The sequence below is a fragment of the Archocentrus centrarchus genome, chromosome 4, assembly GCF_007364275.1.
Source record: "Archocentrus centrarchus isolate MPI-CPG fArcCen1 chromosome 4, fArcCen1, whole genome shotgun sequence".
In the NCBI taxonomy this organism is placed as follows: Eukaryota; Metazoa; Chordata; class Actinopteri; order Cichliformes; family Cichlidae; genus Archocentrus; species Archocentrus centrarchus.
The window spans coordinates 23338676-23358033 of NC_044349.1; the positions used below are offsets into that span (position 1 = coordinate 23338676).

The window sequence follows — 19358 nt, forward strand, 5'->3', positions numbered from 1 at the left end:
ATGACTGTACAAAAGAAGAACCCTGACACAGCTTTTCCTATTATATCAGTAATAGTTTAGTCTGTATGTGATACCTCTGGAAAAAATAGATATGAATAACTGAACTATGCTTCCTTCTCTGCTGTACACCAGTAGACTCCATGACTCTTTACAGAGCAGTCCCTATAGGGGGTTTTGATGGGGACTGCCCTGTCTACCAGTCTGCTGCTCTCTTCTTAAGAGACGAAGCGGATATGCGAGAAGCTTCATGAATCATTCACATGTTAACAAATCTGTGGTGTTCATTGGCAGAGTGGTAGGGATCAAATGAGCCAAGCTGGGTCGGCTGTGAGCTTGTTTACAGTCACTGTCACTTGTCAGTCTAATGAACTATACACAGCAGCACAACACTTATCTCATGCTATGCATTACAGCCCATTAACCGCCGCTGTACGGCACACTCCAGTTTCCCTTGCAATTTAGATGGCAGCCTTGAGACAGGAGCACTGTCATGAATGCGGTTGTTTTTCAAGTAGATGTGCTTTTCAACAAAGGTCTTTGGATCTGCAGCGTAATCCAAGAGCCATGGAAAAAATGCTCACACTTATACCACCCAAATTATTAAACGGGGACTGATTATACTAATTTCCAGCTCCGGATATTGTTCTCAGTTTCTACTAGAGTAGCTTTGCATGATTCAGTTCAAAATAATCCTTATGTATCTGCTGTCCTGTAAAGTTGCATTTAAGTAACTTTCTTCTGATTGACTGTCCCTCATAAACAGAAGGTTTGAAGATCAGTCTGAAGCTTGAGTTTGTGAATCACAAGTAACCTCATTATATGATCATCCAGCGCTATAAAAGGTCCTCTTTAAGTATTTAGTTTTGTTTCCATAGCTAGTGAATATCCAGTTTACAGTGAGCTCCATTTGTGTGAGTGATTATGAGACTGAAGGAAAGATTGGGACAACTTATCCCTGAGTCTCACACACACACACACACACACATATACACAACCCACATGGTACTAAGATTTGCCATCTTTGCACTGATTGATTGATTTTCTTTTGCCTGCATGCATGTTGGCCTTTTATTTTCCTGTGTGGTCCTGTGCGTACCTGCCAGAGTGTGGGTGTCTTTGTGCTCTAATCTGTGTCCCCCCCCCCCCCATCCACAGTTTGAGGGCTGCAACAAAGCCTTTTCTCGTCTGGAGAATCTGAAGATCCACCTGAGGAGCCACACAGGAGAGAAGCCGTACCTGTGCCAGCACCCCGGCTGCCAGAAAGCTTTCAGCAACTCCAGCGATCGAGCCAAGCATCAGCGCACTCACCTGGACACGGTCAGAATTGAAGTCTCTGCTCTCTCGCCTCCCAGTGTTTCATCAGAATGGAATCTTTAATCTGTCACAAGCCAGAACTGAACTATAGATGTTTATATGTATTTTTCATTTCATTCGGGGATTAGTTTGCAGAATTTATTTAGATACCATACTGCAATCGCAATTGCATCACATCAGCACCGATTTCTTGGGTCAAGATGCTTCATGTGAGGAGTTATAAATACATGAAAAAAATGTAAAAGACTATGTGACGGGGTGTAATATGGGGCCGGGGCATGCTCCCCTCGGCCTTCCACTTCTATTGCCCTCTGTTTAGTAACCACAGGCTGAACCACACTGATCTTTGAACTCTGCCTTTTTTTCAATACTCCACAGCTATATAGTGTGCTGCACATTTAATTGCTGTTGTGTTGACAAACTATACCCACAGTTAAATATATAAACACTTGCCAAAGTAGCCTAAACCACATTTGTTTTAGTTCCTGCTACAGTAGGCGTCCCCAGAACCACATTTTGCCATGATCACACACAACGAAACACAGACTCTGGCTGGCACAGATAAGTAAAAAAAAAAAGACTTGCTGAATGTTGAATGTGCCCTCAACGTATGCATGAGTGTGCTTGTCTTGTGTCCACTCAAACTGTACCCCTCCTCTGATTTTACAACATTAAAAATTTTCAAAGCCTATTTCCACATCTTGACAGTGTTAGACTTTAATTTGCTGTCAGTCAGTGAGCCCTGTGGCATTCTCACCCACTTTCCTCTTGCAGTGACATGCCACAGATCATTAAACGATCAGTGTCATTTGGCCAAGTCGCAGCTTGTGCCATAACGGACTTGGATTGGGGCTGCAAGCTCAGACAGAGCGTTGCCTGTTTCTCTGACCCATGGAATGGGAAGGAAAGATTGAGTCAGCCATTGCTGCCACTCATCATGTCTCAGTAACCCCACCAATTTACCACCCACTTTATCACCATCCGTATGCCAACACAGCTAAGGAGTAAATAAGTTGCTGAGCTCAAATTATATTCTTAAGTATGTTGGGGTTTCCTCTGCTATTCGGGGGAACTTTTCTCCCCTTTGAATCTAAGAAAAAAAAAAAGAATCTCAGGTTTTATCACGACTCCAGCCTACAGTAAATACAATCTCAGCTCTTTATCTACTGTGTATGTTTGAAACATTACTAAGTACTTCAAAATCAATGAAAAGTGTTCACTTAAATGATTTGAACTAGCCAGCCCAATATGTGTGCACATCAGGGGTATACTGAGGGGGGGTCACCAGCTTCCCCTGAAATATGACACCCCCCCCCCCCCCCCCCCCCCAATAGTGCTATTGGACTAGAGTACTTTTAATCTTTTAATGCTCAAAAACATTGGATATGAGCAAAGACAACATAATGGATATGATTCTGAAAAGGGCGATTTTACATAATTTATATATTGATTATACAACTTGTGCACCTTTAAGGTATTTAAGTAGGATTATAACTTTTACCTATGTAAAAAGTATAAATACATTTTTTTCCACTTTGCAAAACAATTATCCAACATAAAATTATGTTTAAACTCTTGTGTAGCACTACCCTTCTCATAATTTTGGGCCCAGTATTTTCTCCACCATTTTCTACAGTGACTTTATTTTTAATTCAATTTCTGATTTGATGTGCATGTGTGTGTGTATACTGAATATTTCTTTGAAGAACTATTTCTAATTTGTATATCAATGAACTAAATACCTCTATAAAGGGACAGTTGTGGCTTTGACTGGTCGTCCACCAATCAGGAAGTCAGTGGGTCGATCCCTGACTCCTCCAGTCTGTGTGTCAAAGTATCCTTGACCAAGATACTGAACCCAGAGTAGCCCCCGATGAATTCATCAGAGTTTGAGTGTGTGTGAACATTAGAAAAAGCACTGTGTGTGTGTGTGTGTGTGTGTGTGTGTGTGTGTGTGTGTGTGTGTGTGTGTGTGTGTGTGTGTGTGAGAGATTGGGTAAATGAGGCCTGTAGTATGAAGTGCTCCAAGTGCTTATCTTGACAACCAGGTGCTATTTAAGTACCAGTACATGTACTATAATTTTGATTGTTTATAACAATCTAAACTCAGAATTAAGTTTTTGCTCTGCTGCCATGGAGCCATTAAAAAACCTGAAACTGCAATTTTCTCTGCAGAGTTTTACAGTCTGAAATAACAGACAGCACTCACTTCAGACAAGGTGAAAACAGAGACGAAAAGGGGGATTTTTATTCTATGGACAGACAGGTGGTCCGTAATTCAGAACAAAACCCAGGGAGGGTTTTTTTGTGGGCCTTAAAATGGTAAACAGATTTGCTTTGGTTGAGATGCAGCAAGCAGTATGTTATAGTCTCTCTTTATTTGGCATAATGGACAGTACTCTTCCCATTTTTTTTCTATTACTTCAGGCCAGAGAGGTGGGTTCAGTGTAGATGAGCCAGTACTCAAAAATCTGAGAAAATAAAACATCGGTAATGCTGAGTGGGTAGAAAGAAAGCTGTAGTGGCACTCTTAAACTATCCCTGAGTCACTGCTTTCTACTTTTATTTTTAGAAAAATTATTTTAGCAATATTTTCCTGTTTTTCCTGAATTGACCATCCAGCAGTACTTTTCTACATATAGCAGTAAATCATTAATAAGCAGGAGTAGAAATGTTAATGCAGACTTGTGTTATTCTGTCAGTTAGGGATTTTCTTCCACTGCACACTCTTTCCACAGTAGGCCAAACGATACAGCTAATCTGGGACCCCAATGCTTATGGCTTCACATTAACACCCTGCTATGGCCTTCGCTATGCTTGCCCAGTTACCTGCCTTGCCAGAAACACTAAAGGGGAAAATCATTTTAAAGCTTAATTATATTTATCCTACACAGAAGTAGTGCTTCACTCTTTTTTTACTCAGGGCTTTGCATTGTATCAAGTAGGTTTTCTTGGTGAAACAAACATGGCAGAAATTGGCATTATGAGCACCTTGGAATAACAATATAGAGACAATGTTCGGGTGTAGTGCTAATAAAGATGTAAATCACCTATAGTGTAATAGTCAACTTAAATTACTAAATGCAAAATTTTTAAAAATCTCTATCACCATGCTCCCAATAGCCAGTCTCGATAGCCGGGGATCGGTCCGCCAGGGCCTCCGCCCTCGGCCACCGCCCGACACACACTGCACCTGGCCCCTACGACACCTCCTGCGGGTGGTGGGCCTACAGGAGGGCAGGCTCATATAACCTCTTCGGGCTGCGCCCGGCCGAGCACCACGGGCTAATGCCTGGCCACCAGACGCTCTCCCTCGAGCTCCCTCCCCAGGCCTGGCTCCAGGGTGGGGCCCCGGTAACCCTATCCCAGGCAGGGTAAACTGTTCCCTTGCTGTTATAAACATAAGGGTCTTCTGAACTACTCTTTGTCTGGACCCTCACCCAGGACCAATTTGCCATGGGAGACCCTACCAGGGGGACAAGCCCCCGGGCAACATGGCTCCTGGGATCACTGGGACACACAAACCCCTCCACCACAAGAAGGTGGCGATTCACGGAGGAGATCTGATTAGGATGCCTCCTGGCCGCCTCTTGGGTGAGGTGTTCTGGGCATGTCCCACCGGGAGGAGGCCCCGTGGCAGACCCAGGACACGCTGGAGAGATTATATCTCTCGGCTGGCCTGGGAACGTCTTGGGGTCCCCCCAGTTGAGCTGGAGGAGGTGGCTGGGGAGAGGGAAGCCTGGGCTTCTCTGCTTAGGCTCCTGCCCCCGCGACCCGGCCCCGGATAAGCGGAAGAAAATGGATGGATGGATGGATGGATGGATGGATGGATGGATGGATGGATGGATATCACCATGCTGCATTTAATTGAGAAAAATGTGAAAGTGATGAAGGAACGCCATCACACTGCATTATTGCGTGCACGCCCACTGATATGCAGGTTCAATGATTCAGAGTACTGCTAGACATGGTCGACAATGTTTGATTAAGAAAATCTATACACTTATCAGCCACTTTATTAGGTACACCTTCCTAGAACCGGGTTGGATCTCCTTTTGCCTTCAGGACTGCCTTAATACTTCATGGCATAAACTCAACCAAATGCTGGAAACATTCCTCAGATTTTAGTCCATATTGGCATGATAGTATAGCACAGTTGCTGCACATTTTGTCAGGTGTATATCCATGATGTGTATCTTCTGTGCCACCACATCCCAAGGGTGCTCTCTTAGATTGAGGTCTGGTGAGTGTGGAGGCCCAAAGTAAAATATCCCCCACACCATTACACCACCACTCGCCTGAACCTTTGATAAAAGATGTAGCCACATAAATCAAGACTCATCACACCAGGCAATGATTTTCCAATCTTTTGTTGTCCAAGTTTGGTAAATTGTAGCGTTGGTTTCCTGTTCTTAGCTGATATAAGTGGCATCCATTGTGGTCATGGTTTGATGTGCTGTGCATTCAGAGATGCTCTTCTGTATACATTGATTGTAACAAGCATTTTGAGTTGCTGTTGCCTTTATATCAGCTTTAAAGCTTGAAACAGTCTGGCCAGTCCTCTCTGACCTCTGACCTCTGGCATCAATAAGGTATTTCTGCCTAGAGTTTGCTAGATATTTTTTCTATCCTACAGTGTCATAGATCACCTTTTTTCACATTCTGAGGCTCAGTTTGAACTTCAGCAGGTTTTCTTGAACATTTGTCATTTAGCATTTTTCTTTACATGTTTGTACATTATTAATCCTGCAGTATCAATGCTGTCAGTACCAAGAGAGAGAGATTTCATTATTTAGTGAGTGGAACTGCAACTGCAAGTGAAATACAGTGCTTTAAACTGTGAAAAACTAATGACAAAAGAAATATTTTGGTATCAATTTGTTCTCAACTGACTGTCCTTTCTTTTCATCCTTTGTCTGCCCTTCCTTTTACTTCACGTTATATGTCTTTCTCAGCTGAAAGGTAGGACTTTATCTTTGCCTTTACTTCAAGAAGTTTCATATTTACTGCATGTTAATTTTTTCTCCTTCCTTTCTCAATTTGTTTAGCTGGTTATTTTATTCTGTATATCTGTTATTAGATTTTATGCATTTCACTTTGATAACTGAACAGAAATATTTTCTCTCTCTTCCCAGAAACCATATGCGTGTCAGATCTCCGGTTGTACCAAGCGCTACACAGATCCCAGCTCCCTACGCAAACATGTCAAGATTCACTCGGCCAAAGAGCAACAGGTGCGTAGAAAGGTAAGATGCTCTGTGCTGGGGTGAAAAGAGGAAAGAAAAACATACATAATCCATTGGTTTAGTAGGAATAGTCATATTGGAACCAAAATTATGTTACCAATGACATTTGTTGCTCTCTTCATTTGTAAGCAGTGAATTAAAGAAAATGGACATTAAAACATCCATCCATCCATCCATCCATCCATCCATCCATCCATCCATCCATCCATCCATCCATTTTCTTCCGCTTACTCAGGGCTGGGTCATTGGGGCAGCAGCCTAAGCAGAGAAACCCAGACCTCTCTCTCTCCCCAGCTACCTGCTCCAGCTTATCTGGGGGAACATCGATGTGCTGAGAGATATAATCTCTCCAGCATGCCCTGGGTCTGCTTCAGGGCCTCCTTCCAGTAAGACATGCATGCAACACCTGACCCAGGAGGCATGCTAATCAGATTCCTGAACCACCTCAGCTGGCTCCTTTCGATGTGAAGGAGTAGCAGCTCTACTCTGAGCCCCCTCTCTCTAAGTGTATCTCTAAGTGAGAGGCCAGCCACCCTTCGGAGAAACCTCATTTCCACTACTTGTATCCGCAATCTCGTTCTTTCGGTCACTACCAAAATCTCATGGCCATAGGTGAGGATAGTGATGATAAGCCAATAAATCGACAGCTTCACTTTTACGCTCCTCTCTCTCTTCATTATGACGGACCGGTGCAGCGTCTGCATCACTGCAACCCCGGGCCCGATCCATCTGTCAACCCCCCCCCCCCCCCGCCCTCATACGTGAACTCGTGAAGTTTAAAAACTGCAATGTTGTGCTTCATTTTGCAGCTCAAGAGCTATTACAGATCCTGTTCTACACCTTACTTCCTGCATGACCTTATTCAGCTCATTGGAGTAGAGCTGCAGCTTTTACATAATCTGTCCTTTCTTAGTTTGTATTATCTACAGATTCATCAAGCTGCTTTAACTGAGGGGTTTTGAAGCTGGGAGCCGGGCAGCGGAGTATCTTTTGAGAATCATTTCCCCAACAATAGATCAGGTTTGACCACATTTCATCATGCTCGTGGTCAAAAGCCCATTCTTTCCCTAACTGGAAGTGGGTAAATAACAGAGAGAAAGAGCCCATTGTTGTGTAAAGGGCTGGATAGTGGCAGGGTGGATGATGTGTTTCTTTGCTTAGTGTTGTAAAGGGAAACACATGTGTGCTTGTAGCTTTGTTAATAAGCTGTAGTGTGGAATACCCCAGTGGCCAGATGTTATGGACAAATGTCAAACAAACGCTCTTACTCCACTCTTGGAGTTGGCCCAGAGAAGGAAAAAAATAAAAATCTTTAAGAGTGTCACTGTGAAGAAAGCAGAGCCCAAATTACTTGCAATGAATGCTTCGCAGGGCTGTCATAAGAGAATCCCCATGAGGTACTGCACATACACATTTACCGATTTACAGTATCTAAGTGTGAAATCAAAACCTGGATAATGCCAGCTGTAAGACTGTTAGGCAGAGCTTTGCTGAAAAGTTAAATCACTTGTGATGTGACTTCTCAAAGAAAAAGCTAGATAGGCAGAAAGTCTTAAAAAGATACAAGTCACAGATAAAATTATCTCTCCGCTTATTGCTGGTTGATGAACTTTGTGGGCACAAACAGAGAGTAGAGTAGATGTGATCATACTGCTGCTGAAGAATGTTTCCACCCACAAACCAACCACAAAATCAGAAGTGATTCTTATGGAATAACAAAGGCTGTAGATGTGGAGATGGACAGACAGAGAGGCTAGCAGACTGATTAACTGAAAGGGCTGCAGCGACGGTGGAGAAAAAAAAAATCTTGGATGATATTGTAATTGTCTTTGCCTGTAAATGGAGCGCTGACACTTGACTTTACTCATTCAAATGGCTCACAGCAATGCTGCCAGGTTTTTATGCCTTTGGGCATCATAAAGTTTTCACTCATTATTATTATTACATACTTCACTGAAAAATATGTATTAGTCAGCATAGTTAATATCTCAGCACGATAACAAAAGCACAAACTTGATTTACATTTAGTTTACAGCTCAATGATGAAAGAAACTCGCATATTGGATTCAAAAGTTTAGGATTTGCACCAGCTGTTATTTGATTTAAACTAAGCCTGGTTATAACAGATGTTGGCTAAGTGTAGATATATACAAAGCACTAAACAAAGAAATACAAATTCTTAATTAAAAGGTGTTGCTCTGCACAAATTGCGGAGATTAGTTTAACTAAGCTGACAAGTTGAACTATTGAGTAGCTGAATGGACTAACAGTGGTAAACTTGTCAACACACACTCACCAGCCACTTCATTAGGTACGGTACTCCTGTTCATCTGCTTGTTCAAACAAATATCTAATCAGCCAATCACATGGCACCACATTTAAGCATGTAGACACAGTCAGGACAGCCTGCTGAACTGCACATCAGGATGGGTAAGAAAGGTGATTTAAGTGATTCTGAGTGTGGTGTGGTTGTTGGTGTTGTTGGGCTTGACTGACTATTTCAAAAACTGCTGATCTACTGGGATTTTCCCCCGCACCCATCTCTAGGGCATACAGACAATATCCAGTAAGCAGCAGTTCCCCGGGGACTGAAAATGCGTTGTTGATGCCAGAAGTCAGAGAAGTAACCAGGTTGCAACAGTAACTCACATAACCACTCATTACAACCAAGGCACGCAGAAGAGCCTCTCTGAATGCAAAACAAGTCGAGTCTTGAAGCAGATGGCCCACAGCAGCAGAAGACCACACTGGGTGCTACTCCTCTCATAAGAACAGGAAATTGAAGTTACAGTTTGTACAGGCTCATTAAAATTGGATAACAAAAGACTGGGAAAATGTTGCCTGGTCTAAGGAGTCTGGTGTAAATGACTTACAACATATGACTTCCTGGTGCAAAATAGATTAAAAAGTTTTTTTTTTTGTTTTTTTTTTTAAAAAAAGGTACCTCTTCTCTCCAGTATTCACCCTTTGCAAATCCAGTGGGTCAGACTGGACCCCTTGGCAGGCCACTGCTGGCCTGTGTGGTTATCTTGTTTAATAAGAGTAATCAGATGGTCAGTGGGTCTAACCTCTTCACCAATTCACAAATTGAAGGGGTTTTAGGCAAGATAATAAACCCCAAATTGACCTTGAAGCATTCATTGTATGTGTGGTAGATAAAGCACATAATAAAGCACTCTATATGACTTGTTGGATAATGCAGATGCAAGTAAGATCATAGGCAGATTCCACTTTTCTCTGTGTCTTATTTCTCTGTGGCCATACTTGCTTTAAACACTTGAGTCCGGAGATTTACTTTCTTTCTGACTACATCAGATAATCAGCTATACTACTATCCCCTTCTCTGTTTTTACATCTTGGCATTTTTAGAGCTAAATCTCCTGATGACAGTAAAGAAGTCCTATGTGTACCTCAGCAACTGTAATGTTTTATTACATGGAAATCCAGTGATGTATACAACAGAGTTCAGCTATTCCACTGATCCATAAGGCAGATGTCTTATTTCATCAGCTGACACAGGTTTCATTTGGTTTGAGTTTCATCTTTGTGGCGTGTGATTGAATATCCAGCTGAAATGTGTCTTCAGTTGCCCCCATTAATGTTGGCAGTGAAAGAAACAGGAGCAATCTCAGATTGGCTCTGAGTTCGTACAGTGATCACTTACCAATTATGTCTAAGGCCAACGCATGACTCAAAAAAGAACATATGATCTTTCCCCTGGTTCCCCTTGACTGACAATTCTATTCTCATGTGCTGATTTACTGTTTCAGATCAACATTACAATAACATTATTGCAAAAAGACAAAGTGCACGCGCACTCGCGCGCACACACACACACACACACACACACACACACACACACACACACACACACACACACACACACACACACACACACACACACACACACACACACACACACACACAGGGTCCAAGCTACAAACAGCCCAAACTGAAGTTGTCTTATTCTTAGGTTGTGTAATCTCGCAGACCAGATGGAGTTCTCTCTATTTGAATGACTCAGCATCATTTGTTGTAAACATTTAAAGTTTATTCTTATCTTTGCATATTCTTCCCAGCTTCGGCCCTGCCCTCACCTGGAGCAGGATGTCCTGAGTGACTGTCTGTCCATGCAGCACCTCCAGAGCTCCACCTCCACGCAGCACCTCTACAATGGCAAAGATGGACGTTCTCCTGCACTGGGCCAAGACATCTTCACAGGTAAACACCTGTCATCCATGGCCCTCATTGCCTGGCTTCTCTTAATTCATCTCTTAATGAGCTTCTTACACCAATAAAACAACTCAAGTCTCTAATTATCTTTTCACAAAACATACAAGATTGAAGTTCAGTGTCAATACCGCTTAATAAATGTGGTTTGAATACAACATATAATGCATCACCAGTAGTAGCAGCATCCTTCATGGTTAAACAATTTCAAATATGAGTGCAATAGACTGGCCATATCTCAAAATATCGAAGGCCAGGGAGTATCTGTTCCAAAGCAGAAGAACATGCCAGCAAGTGAGGTCTGACCGCCAGAAATCCCAACACCTGGCAAAGTAATCATCGAGTCATTGGTGGTAATCAACAGCCGTGTCAACATTCCTGCAGATGTATTGCGGTAATTCTGCGTTCTCAGGCAGTGAAAATCATACTTATGGTGCCTTTGGTCAAAGATAAACAATCTGTACCACATAATTGAGCTTTAATTGCTCATGCACATTTTATATCAACATTTTAGCTGTTAGACCATGCTGGGTCTTTTGAGTTTATAAAGGAAGTGTTACAGCTTTGTGCTTTTGTTTGTTTGGTTTGGATTTCATAACCATGTCATGTTAACTTCCTGTCATGCACAGACTGCTAAAACCATTAGCAGCACTGGTAGAACTGGAAAATTTTATTCATCACATGTGGCCTTTAAACTCCTTTTAAACTTCCATTTTTCTAACTGATGAGTTGGACTGTCACTAAAAGTCAGCGCCACACTGAACTGGGAACAAGAGAGAGATAAATGGATTATAACCATCCTAAAGACAAGAGAGATTCCCTGCAGCTTCCTCCATTTATGGACACATCTGTCCTTATTTTCTGCCTCTACCCTATCCAGGCTCCCCACTGTTGTCTGTTATTGTTGCTGGATCTCTGCACACCGTTGATGACTATGAAAGCTCAACTTGTCTTTGAATGTCAAACCAGGCCTCTGATTCTTGGCTCTTTACCTTCTGCTCCCCTCTTGTTTTAAATCATTTAAAGCTCCAGAGGAGCTGACTCTTAAGCCGAAGCCAAAGCAGTCAAGGACGCAGTGTTATTCGAAGTCAGAAAAAATGCCACAGGTTAGAATTCAGGATCACCATTTACACGACTTTCTCTTTGTTCCAGAGCCAATAGGATGCATAGAAGAAGTGGGCCAAAGTGGGCAGCCATCCCATCATTAACACTTGTGGAGCAGAAAATGAGTCATGCTTCCAGTCAGAGCTAAACTTGTTTTCCTGTTCACTGCTTATAAGTCTGTTCTTATTCACATGTCGGCAGCAAGGCTTACGAGAACCCCCCCCATCTGTTTTATAGAGCATAATTAGAGTGTTTCCCGATTAACCAGAGGAAGGACTCATCATAGTTTAATACAGAGGTTTATGTGCTCCTGCTGTTATGCTCTCCATCTCTTCTCACAGAGATTTCTTCCTGAACTCAAAGAGAGGCTTTTCAGATCCAGTCAACAGCGTCTTTAGAACATAATCCTACCCTAACTCTTAAAGAGCAACATCAGATCCTTTTTGTCTTCCTCCTCAAGGAACTAGTGATGAAATTGAGGCAATCACAGCCATTATTTGTCGACTGTTTTGCCGGTGTGGTAGCAGATGTTGGGGCTAAAGGGGAAAACATTTAAGGTCTGTGATTGATGATTTCGGGGTAATGAATCAAGCTTGTAACCATTTCAGAGTGCTGTCAGATCAGGCCTCGGCATGCTTCCACTTGAGAACAGCTGGGCCTGAAATCTGCAAAACCAGGAGCACCCATCTTTCCTCTTTCTTTCATCTCCTCCCGTCTTCTGCTCTTGTCGCTGCTTAACTGCCCCAGACAGCGAGCTTCTCTTCTTGTGGATGCTGAGAAAGAAATCAGCTGTAAACGAAACAGAAGATGCAAAGAGTACATTTTGCAAGGGAAAAAGGAGAAGATCATGATGAATCTTGCTTTACAAGACTGTGTCCACAATGGCAGTTCTTTTCCCTGTGGAGGAACACGTTTTGATGGAATTGAACTGGTTGAAACATGACTTTCAGATACAGTCCCTCTGCTGCTTATTTTTAGGCCTGACACCTCATCTTTTGTCTTCCACTAGTCCAGTTTCCTCAAAGCTTTTGAGGACACACTGCACACTATGCTGAAATATGTTTTGGGCTGAAAGGTCTTTGGGAATCACTTTGTTGGTGCAAAAAATACCATTTTATGCCTGTATTTTTGGCATTTTTCATAGATTCAACTAAAGAAACTGCAACAAACTGTGTTTTTTGTGGCAGGCTGTTAGTAACAAAGTGCCTAAAGATGCAATTTAATTTAATTCTGTTGTCACGTGTAGACACAACATTGGTTCTTCTTGAATTTTTTTTTGTGTGCTTGAATAGTTCATAGGTCAGTGTCAAGTGGCTTCTTAAAACAAACAGACAAAAAATCTTTCCTGTACAAGGACTGGACTGAAAATGAGTGAAAAAGCAGCCAGTGTCCAGGCCTTCAAAAAACCTGGAGAACTGTTGCTCAAGAGCACTTTAAGAAAATTACAAAAAAAAAAAAAAAGTCTGGCTCCTTGGAGGCAAAATGTAAGGAAATAAGGGGTGGCTCCAGATTTTTGAGTAGTCCTCCAAAGTCTAACTAGCTATATGTTATTGGTGGTAAGGAAGGAACAGTAACTTGGAGTTCTCTTTTATTCTTTTAAGATGAATACCCTTGGGATTTGGACCACTTTTTGGACAAAACAACCCATTTCTCGATGTCACCTTGGGCTTTGGAAGCATTTTCATTAAAGATAGTAATAACAGTAAAAACAATCGTGACAGTTATTAGTTGCAGTTCCTAGTTTGCAGAGCATTCTGAAGAAGAAAAGGGATCAGTACTTAATAATAGTTTGCAGCTTGAAACAGTAGAAAAGGTTGGCAACATGCACCCAGCATAAGAAGATAATAATGCCCCCACAGACCAGTGCATCAACAACATGTAACTCAGATATAATTTGGAAAAACTGAAATGATCAAAACATGAAAGACATATTGGAACGGTCAGCAAATTATCACATGCTCATCTGCTCTGCTGCAGATTTCCTTAGTATATGTCATATATTTGTAACCTTATTCCTCCTTTTAAAGGACCTACTGTTCAAAGTCATTGTTGGAACACATGTAACGTTTTAGTTTATTATTGTGTAATAAGAAAAAGGACAAACAAGGCCAGGCCCTGTGGCAGTACAAACAGTGTATCCTAAATTATAAACAGCACAAACACAGAACTTTTTATTTTACAAAGCACACTGATTGGATGAAAGTTGTCAAAACAAAATCTTGTTGCCATGAAATGGCTTTTAATTTGCTCAAAGGAGAGATGAAGCACGGGGGCCTTGAGTTTATTTGGCACATTTACTGAATTAGCTTTGTTTGTCTTTCAGGCCTGTACACTGGCTCCGGTACCCCCCATCAGAGCGCCCCAGTGGAGCTGCTCTCCCCCACCCCCAACTCTGCCTCCACCGCTGACCTGCCATCCCGACAACACCGACTGGATCGAGACCTCGGCAGCCCCCACCACCTATCCCCGCTGGCCGCTATGGACGGCACAAGAGACGGGTGAGTAGCAAACTGTTGATGTATTTAGATGTTGAGGTATGTCACTCTGAAGGTCTGGGTAACCGCAAGGGGCAGGAAAATTAAAGATGTGTCATAAAGGGTGGGAAAGACAAACATAAATCTGATTAATGAATGAATAACCCTACAAAGGATCATGTACAGCTTTGTCACAGTCCTGTCACATAATCAAACCCGAATGGGCTCCAGCTAATCTGGTAAAGTCAAAAGACACTGTCATGCACAATGTTTGTATGGAGCCTCGCAAATACACAAAGTTCAGCGACAGTGCAAACTCTGTTCTTCTGTTAAGCCTTTCCCTGATATTATGATTACACTTTACACCCTCTGCCTCCATTATTTTTCACCTATTTATCATCCCGAGTCCAGGCCGAACCCTCTTAGCTCATGTTAGGTTAAGCCTCGCGGCCCTGCTGACAAACCCATTTGGCTTTCTTACTGGAAACAAAATCAACTTCTCAACCCCTATGACGTCCCTCATGGGGAGACGGGCAGTGCTGGTCACCACGCGGTCAACGTGACACATCACCAGCTCTATTTCGAGCGGTCATGGTTCACACTTTACTGAGAGTTTCAAAGCAGCGTGATAGCATCATCCTCCTGTGTTTATGCTCTGTGAGCTGTTTCACCTCCAACCGATTCTTTTTAAAAACACAAAACCTTGCCAAAAAAACTTATTGTAGATATATATATATATATATACATATTTTTTTTTTTATAGACCATGATATACTGCTGTTGATCAGTTGCATAACAAATGCAAACAACAAAATGAATTAATCATGATGTTTGAATCAGTGATGCATCTTTCAGGTAACTGCGAAAGTGAGCACATCTGGAGATACTTTTTAAGAAGCTATAAAAATGAATACGGTTTAGTATCATTAAGTAAGAATACCAGCGTTGCTACATCTTTAGTGAAGCTGAATGTGTTTCCATTTAACCAATCCGCTATCGTGGGAATTCATTAATTAACTGTAGTGAAACTCATCTTTACAGAGCTCCCTCTTAAAGTCGATACAAACATTTCAAGACGATACACAAAACCCGCGGCTCTTCAAGGTGCAACTGCCTTCCTCGAGGACAGCTTGAGCAGCTCTTGTGATGCATCTGTCTTTTTCCTGAGTTTGTGTGTGTGTGTATGTGTGTGTGTGTGAGTTTGTGTATGTGAGGCGCAGGATGTTTCCTATTAGTGCCGATGATTTCCCCAGAGAGCCTGCAGAGCAGAGTTACAGAACCCGGGTGTCGTCAGGAGGCACAGTGTGTGCCGTAGTAAAGCAATGTGTCTAAAAGCCAGGGAGGTAGGGAAGGAAAACAGTCTTTTACAGTTTAATAACATTGAGAAAGAGTGGATGGAGTCAAGCATCATAAACTGTATTACAAAAGTGATTGTGTTACATAAACATGCTTTCTTTTAACTCTGTGGTCCGCTCTTTGGGTGCATGTGTGTGTATATGCTCTTTAATTGGAGTATATACAACGCAGGCATATTACAGAATGAGGTTTGATGTCTTTCTTACTTTAAAGAGCTGCATATACATTTGTACTTGTGTGTGTGTGTGTGTGCGTGTCTCTGTGTGTGGGGGCGAGTTTACATATCCAGGAAACACACGTGATTGCTTGTGATTGGGGTGTGAGGTACAGCAGACCGCTCGACATCCAGCACAAACAGAGCAGCGGAGCGGAGCGGTGAAAACGCCTGGATGTAAACGTCCGAGCGGCGCTCAGAGACGTCGGGATGGCCTGCAAGCATCTGGAAGCTGGCGTGTTGTTTCAAGCCTTGAAAACCGTAGGAGAAGCCTGTCAAAATTACCTTGCGGTTTCTGCGGCTCTTTTCTCAGCGGCATGCACAATTACCAGTGCGAGGACAGGCGTGGAAAGTGAAAAGGACTTCAGGAGGGGATATTCAGCTACACAGGCAGGGTGACATATTGGAAGTGAGACATGGGTCTGTGTCTGCTCCTTTCAGTCCTTGATGAGGAACATGCTGGTGCAGCTTGGTGATAATCCCCTTTTTACTTACAGATGTAACCCAAGTCCTTCAAGAAGTAATCTCCCTTTTTCATGTGCATCTTTGCCTCCCCACCTTAACTCCAGTAATGTGATGACAACACTGCATTAAAACTGCAGCAATTTCCAAATTTGCGGATTTCATCAAGTCAAGATTTTTGACCTGAAAAGCATTCATGAATGCACGCACCCACATACTGTGGCGTTGTTCATTACACGATGGAGGGTGGGACGAGGCGTCAGACTTGCAGCTAGTCGCGCATGAAATGTTTACTTACATTCGCCTGAAGATGGAGCATTTGATTTACATGTTTAAAGCCTTAAGTATACAGGCCGCTGCCAAGGTCAATATCAGCACTGCATTTGTTTTTCCCCAAACGGTTTAGCAGGACATTAAACATTTTGACAAAATTATCAAACTGACCTTCCTCTTGTGCAGCAGCCTCTGACCTCATAGCTAAATGTGTTTACCCTGGCTCAAATGCACCATTTAGATTCCTTTTACTTTGTAAATACAAGTGTCATTTTTCTGAAGCTAATATTAAGATATGCCAGTTAAAATACACCTAGCAATCACCATGGCATGAGTGTGTGTGCAGGGCCCCTCTCATAGAAACAGTTGTTCAACCATGGCGGCCTCCGCTCACAGAGAAATGGGTGGTAAATGTTATCATTCACTGCTTCACCCAAATGTGGTTATATAATTGCAGAGGGGGGGAGGCTGCAGCCTTTACCTGTGTATTGATATTAGAGCCCCTCTGCAAATATTAGTCTGAGGTGGTTTGATACCTCGGCAGTGATTGACACAGGCTAATTGGATTAGAGTGGCAGCAGAGACTGCACAGAGCTACATTAAGGGGGACGTTCACGGCGTGTAACTCTACACTGTCTGTCTTCCAGCCATTATCGTTCTCCAACGAGGCAGAAAATGAGTGTCAGTCTCAAAACCCAAACAAAAACATTTTTGAGGTAGTCGCTCATGGCACTATGTGGTCAGTCACTCATTCTGTGGTCCTCAGTTAATAACGTGTTGCCTTCAATTAACCCGTCTACGCAAACGGTTAACTGGGAGAAAAGAGTCCGATGATTTACAGTCAGAATTCCTCAGAGTATAGTGATTAAAGATGGATCTGCTCAGTTTGGGGCAGCTATCTTTCTGGGACTAACAGAGACTGGGGCCTTCGGGGCTGGCTTAGCTTACGCTTAGCTTTTACCAGGATGCTGTTGTCTGTCTCTCAAACACTGTTTTATTTTGCTAACCAAAAACAGAAGCGTTCCCACCAATCTGTGCCAAAGCAGCCCCTGTCATCCATCAGAGGGGCTTAATGGCCGGCTACAAAAAGGGGGGGGGGGGAGATGAGAGAGGAGGCAGAGGGTGTTTTGTGGAGTTTGCAGGGTCTGTGGAGAACAGGGTCTTATTCCCGCTCCCTAGTGGGACAGTTAGCTGCAGGTGAGGGAAGATGAACGAGGAGCAGATCAGCGCTGTTCATGAATCTTTGGGTTTCTTTCCATCCATGCCTCCATATGGAGAGCCAAGACTTCACGGGTAGCTTATCTTTATTAAGATGAGTTGTAATGTTTCTGGACAATAGTTGCAGTCAAGCAGAGATGACGTCCATGCCCAAATACCTGAGTACAATGCAATTTTTTTTGGACTTTTATGACTTCGGGACAACTTCAAACAGCCCAGGTTTGACTGTCCTTCTGATCTCCTGGTAGCATTTCAAAAGCCAGAGTTTAGTCACCTACCTCATCACATACCAAGTTCATTCCTGTTACTCACAAAAAATGCACTGATCTAGAATGACCAAAGGTTTCCCAGCTGTATAAATGAACCTTTTCCAGAAGAGGTCAAAGTTTAGATTATTCATCAGTACATGAGCATTTTTAAATCTATTACTAACCTCTTGTCCTTCTCTGTATTTATAAAAAAGTTTGTGCATTGATATCAAAGCCTCACCTTCCTAGTCTATCTTCAAAAATCATCAGGTCAGTAGGCAAATCACTCTCCATTTACATCAGGACAGAGGTGGGCTGACCAGGAAAAGCAAAGAAGTGCAGGATGGTCAGTGAAGATGAATTTCATGGAGAGATTAATGTGGCCTATGAAAGATTCCCCTCATACCTTCAGCTTAAGTGGCTAGCAAGCTAGAGCAATGCCCTAGGCAGCTGGCAGTGATTAGCTTATGATTCACTTTAGCTACACATAGAGGCAGCTTGTAAAAATATGAACAGTATAACTGTTTCCTGAGTTTGTGCTGACAGGAGCTCCTGCGGGAATAGTGCTCCCTGCAGGAACACATGGCCACGCTGCGGCCAGTACCAGCACATTAGCCAAGCTCACAAAGAGTTAGCTGCTCCAGGGCCGGAGTCACACAAGGTGTCGTACAAGCATCATCAGGTTTGTAGTGATGGGCACCACAGTCATGGGCAGTCACACTGGCAAGGAGAAGACACCTTAGATTCTTAACCAGTGATAATCAACAATCCTGTCATCTCAAGTTTAATTTTAAGTGTTTGTTTTACATTTCAAGGTTTCACAGTGAGTTTTTGAGAAAGTGTTGAGAATTTTTACAAAACTGAAAGTAGCTCTAAACACTCTAAAAGCTGTTGCAAGTTCTTTGCATTACAAAAAGCTACCTGAGTGAAAACATTAGCATCAAAATGCAGTTATTAGATTTTAATGAGTGATGTAAGACGGGGCAATAATCATATTCATAAGCTGATTATTCTCTGTAAAATCTTTATCTGCATTGCGTTTTTCTGACAAATTAACAGAATCAAATGTGCACTATTCTCCCCCTAAAATAAAGAGGAGTCAGGCCAAGCAAAAGCAAGTACAGTTACTTTCATGTTCACTGGCTCGCGGGCCTGTTTTTCAATAAGAATTCATGGGAACTAGTTTTACGTTTATGACACAGGTGAACAGACAGGAGCA

At 42.6% G+C, this 19358-nt stretch overlaps 1 protein-coding gene across 1 annotated transcript in view; it reads left to right on the plus strand.

Moving 5' to 3' along the window:
* glis1b (GLIS family zinc finger 1b) overlaps positions 1-19358 on the plus strand; it is a 52639-nt gene that overhangs the window by 27484 nt on the left and 5797 nt on the right. The window contains exons 4-7 of the mRNA XM_030727238.1: positions 1156-1317; positions 6450-6560; positions 10640-10781; positions 14218-14392. Coding sequence (XP_030583098.1) covers positions 1156-1317; positions 6450-6560; positions 10640-10781; positions 14218-14392 — 590 coding nt within the window. The remainder of the gene's footprint in view (positions 1-1155; positions 1318-6449; positions 6561-10639; positions 10782-14217; positions 14393-19358) is intronic.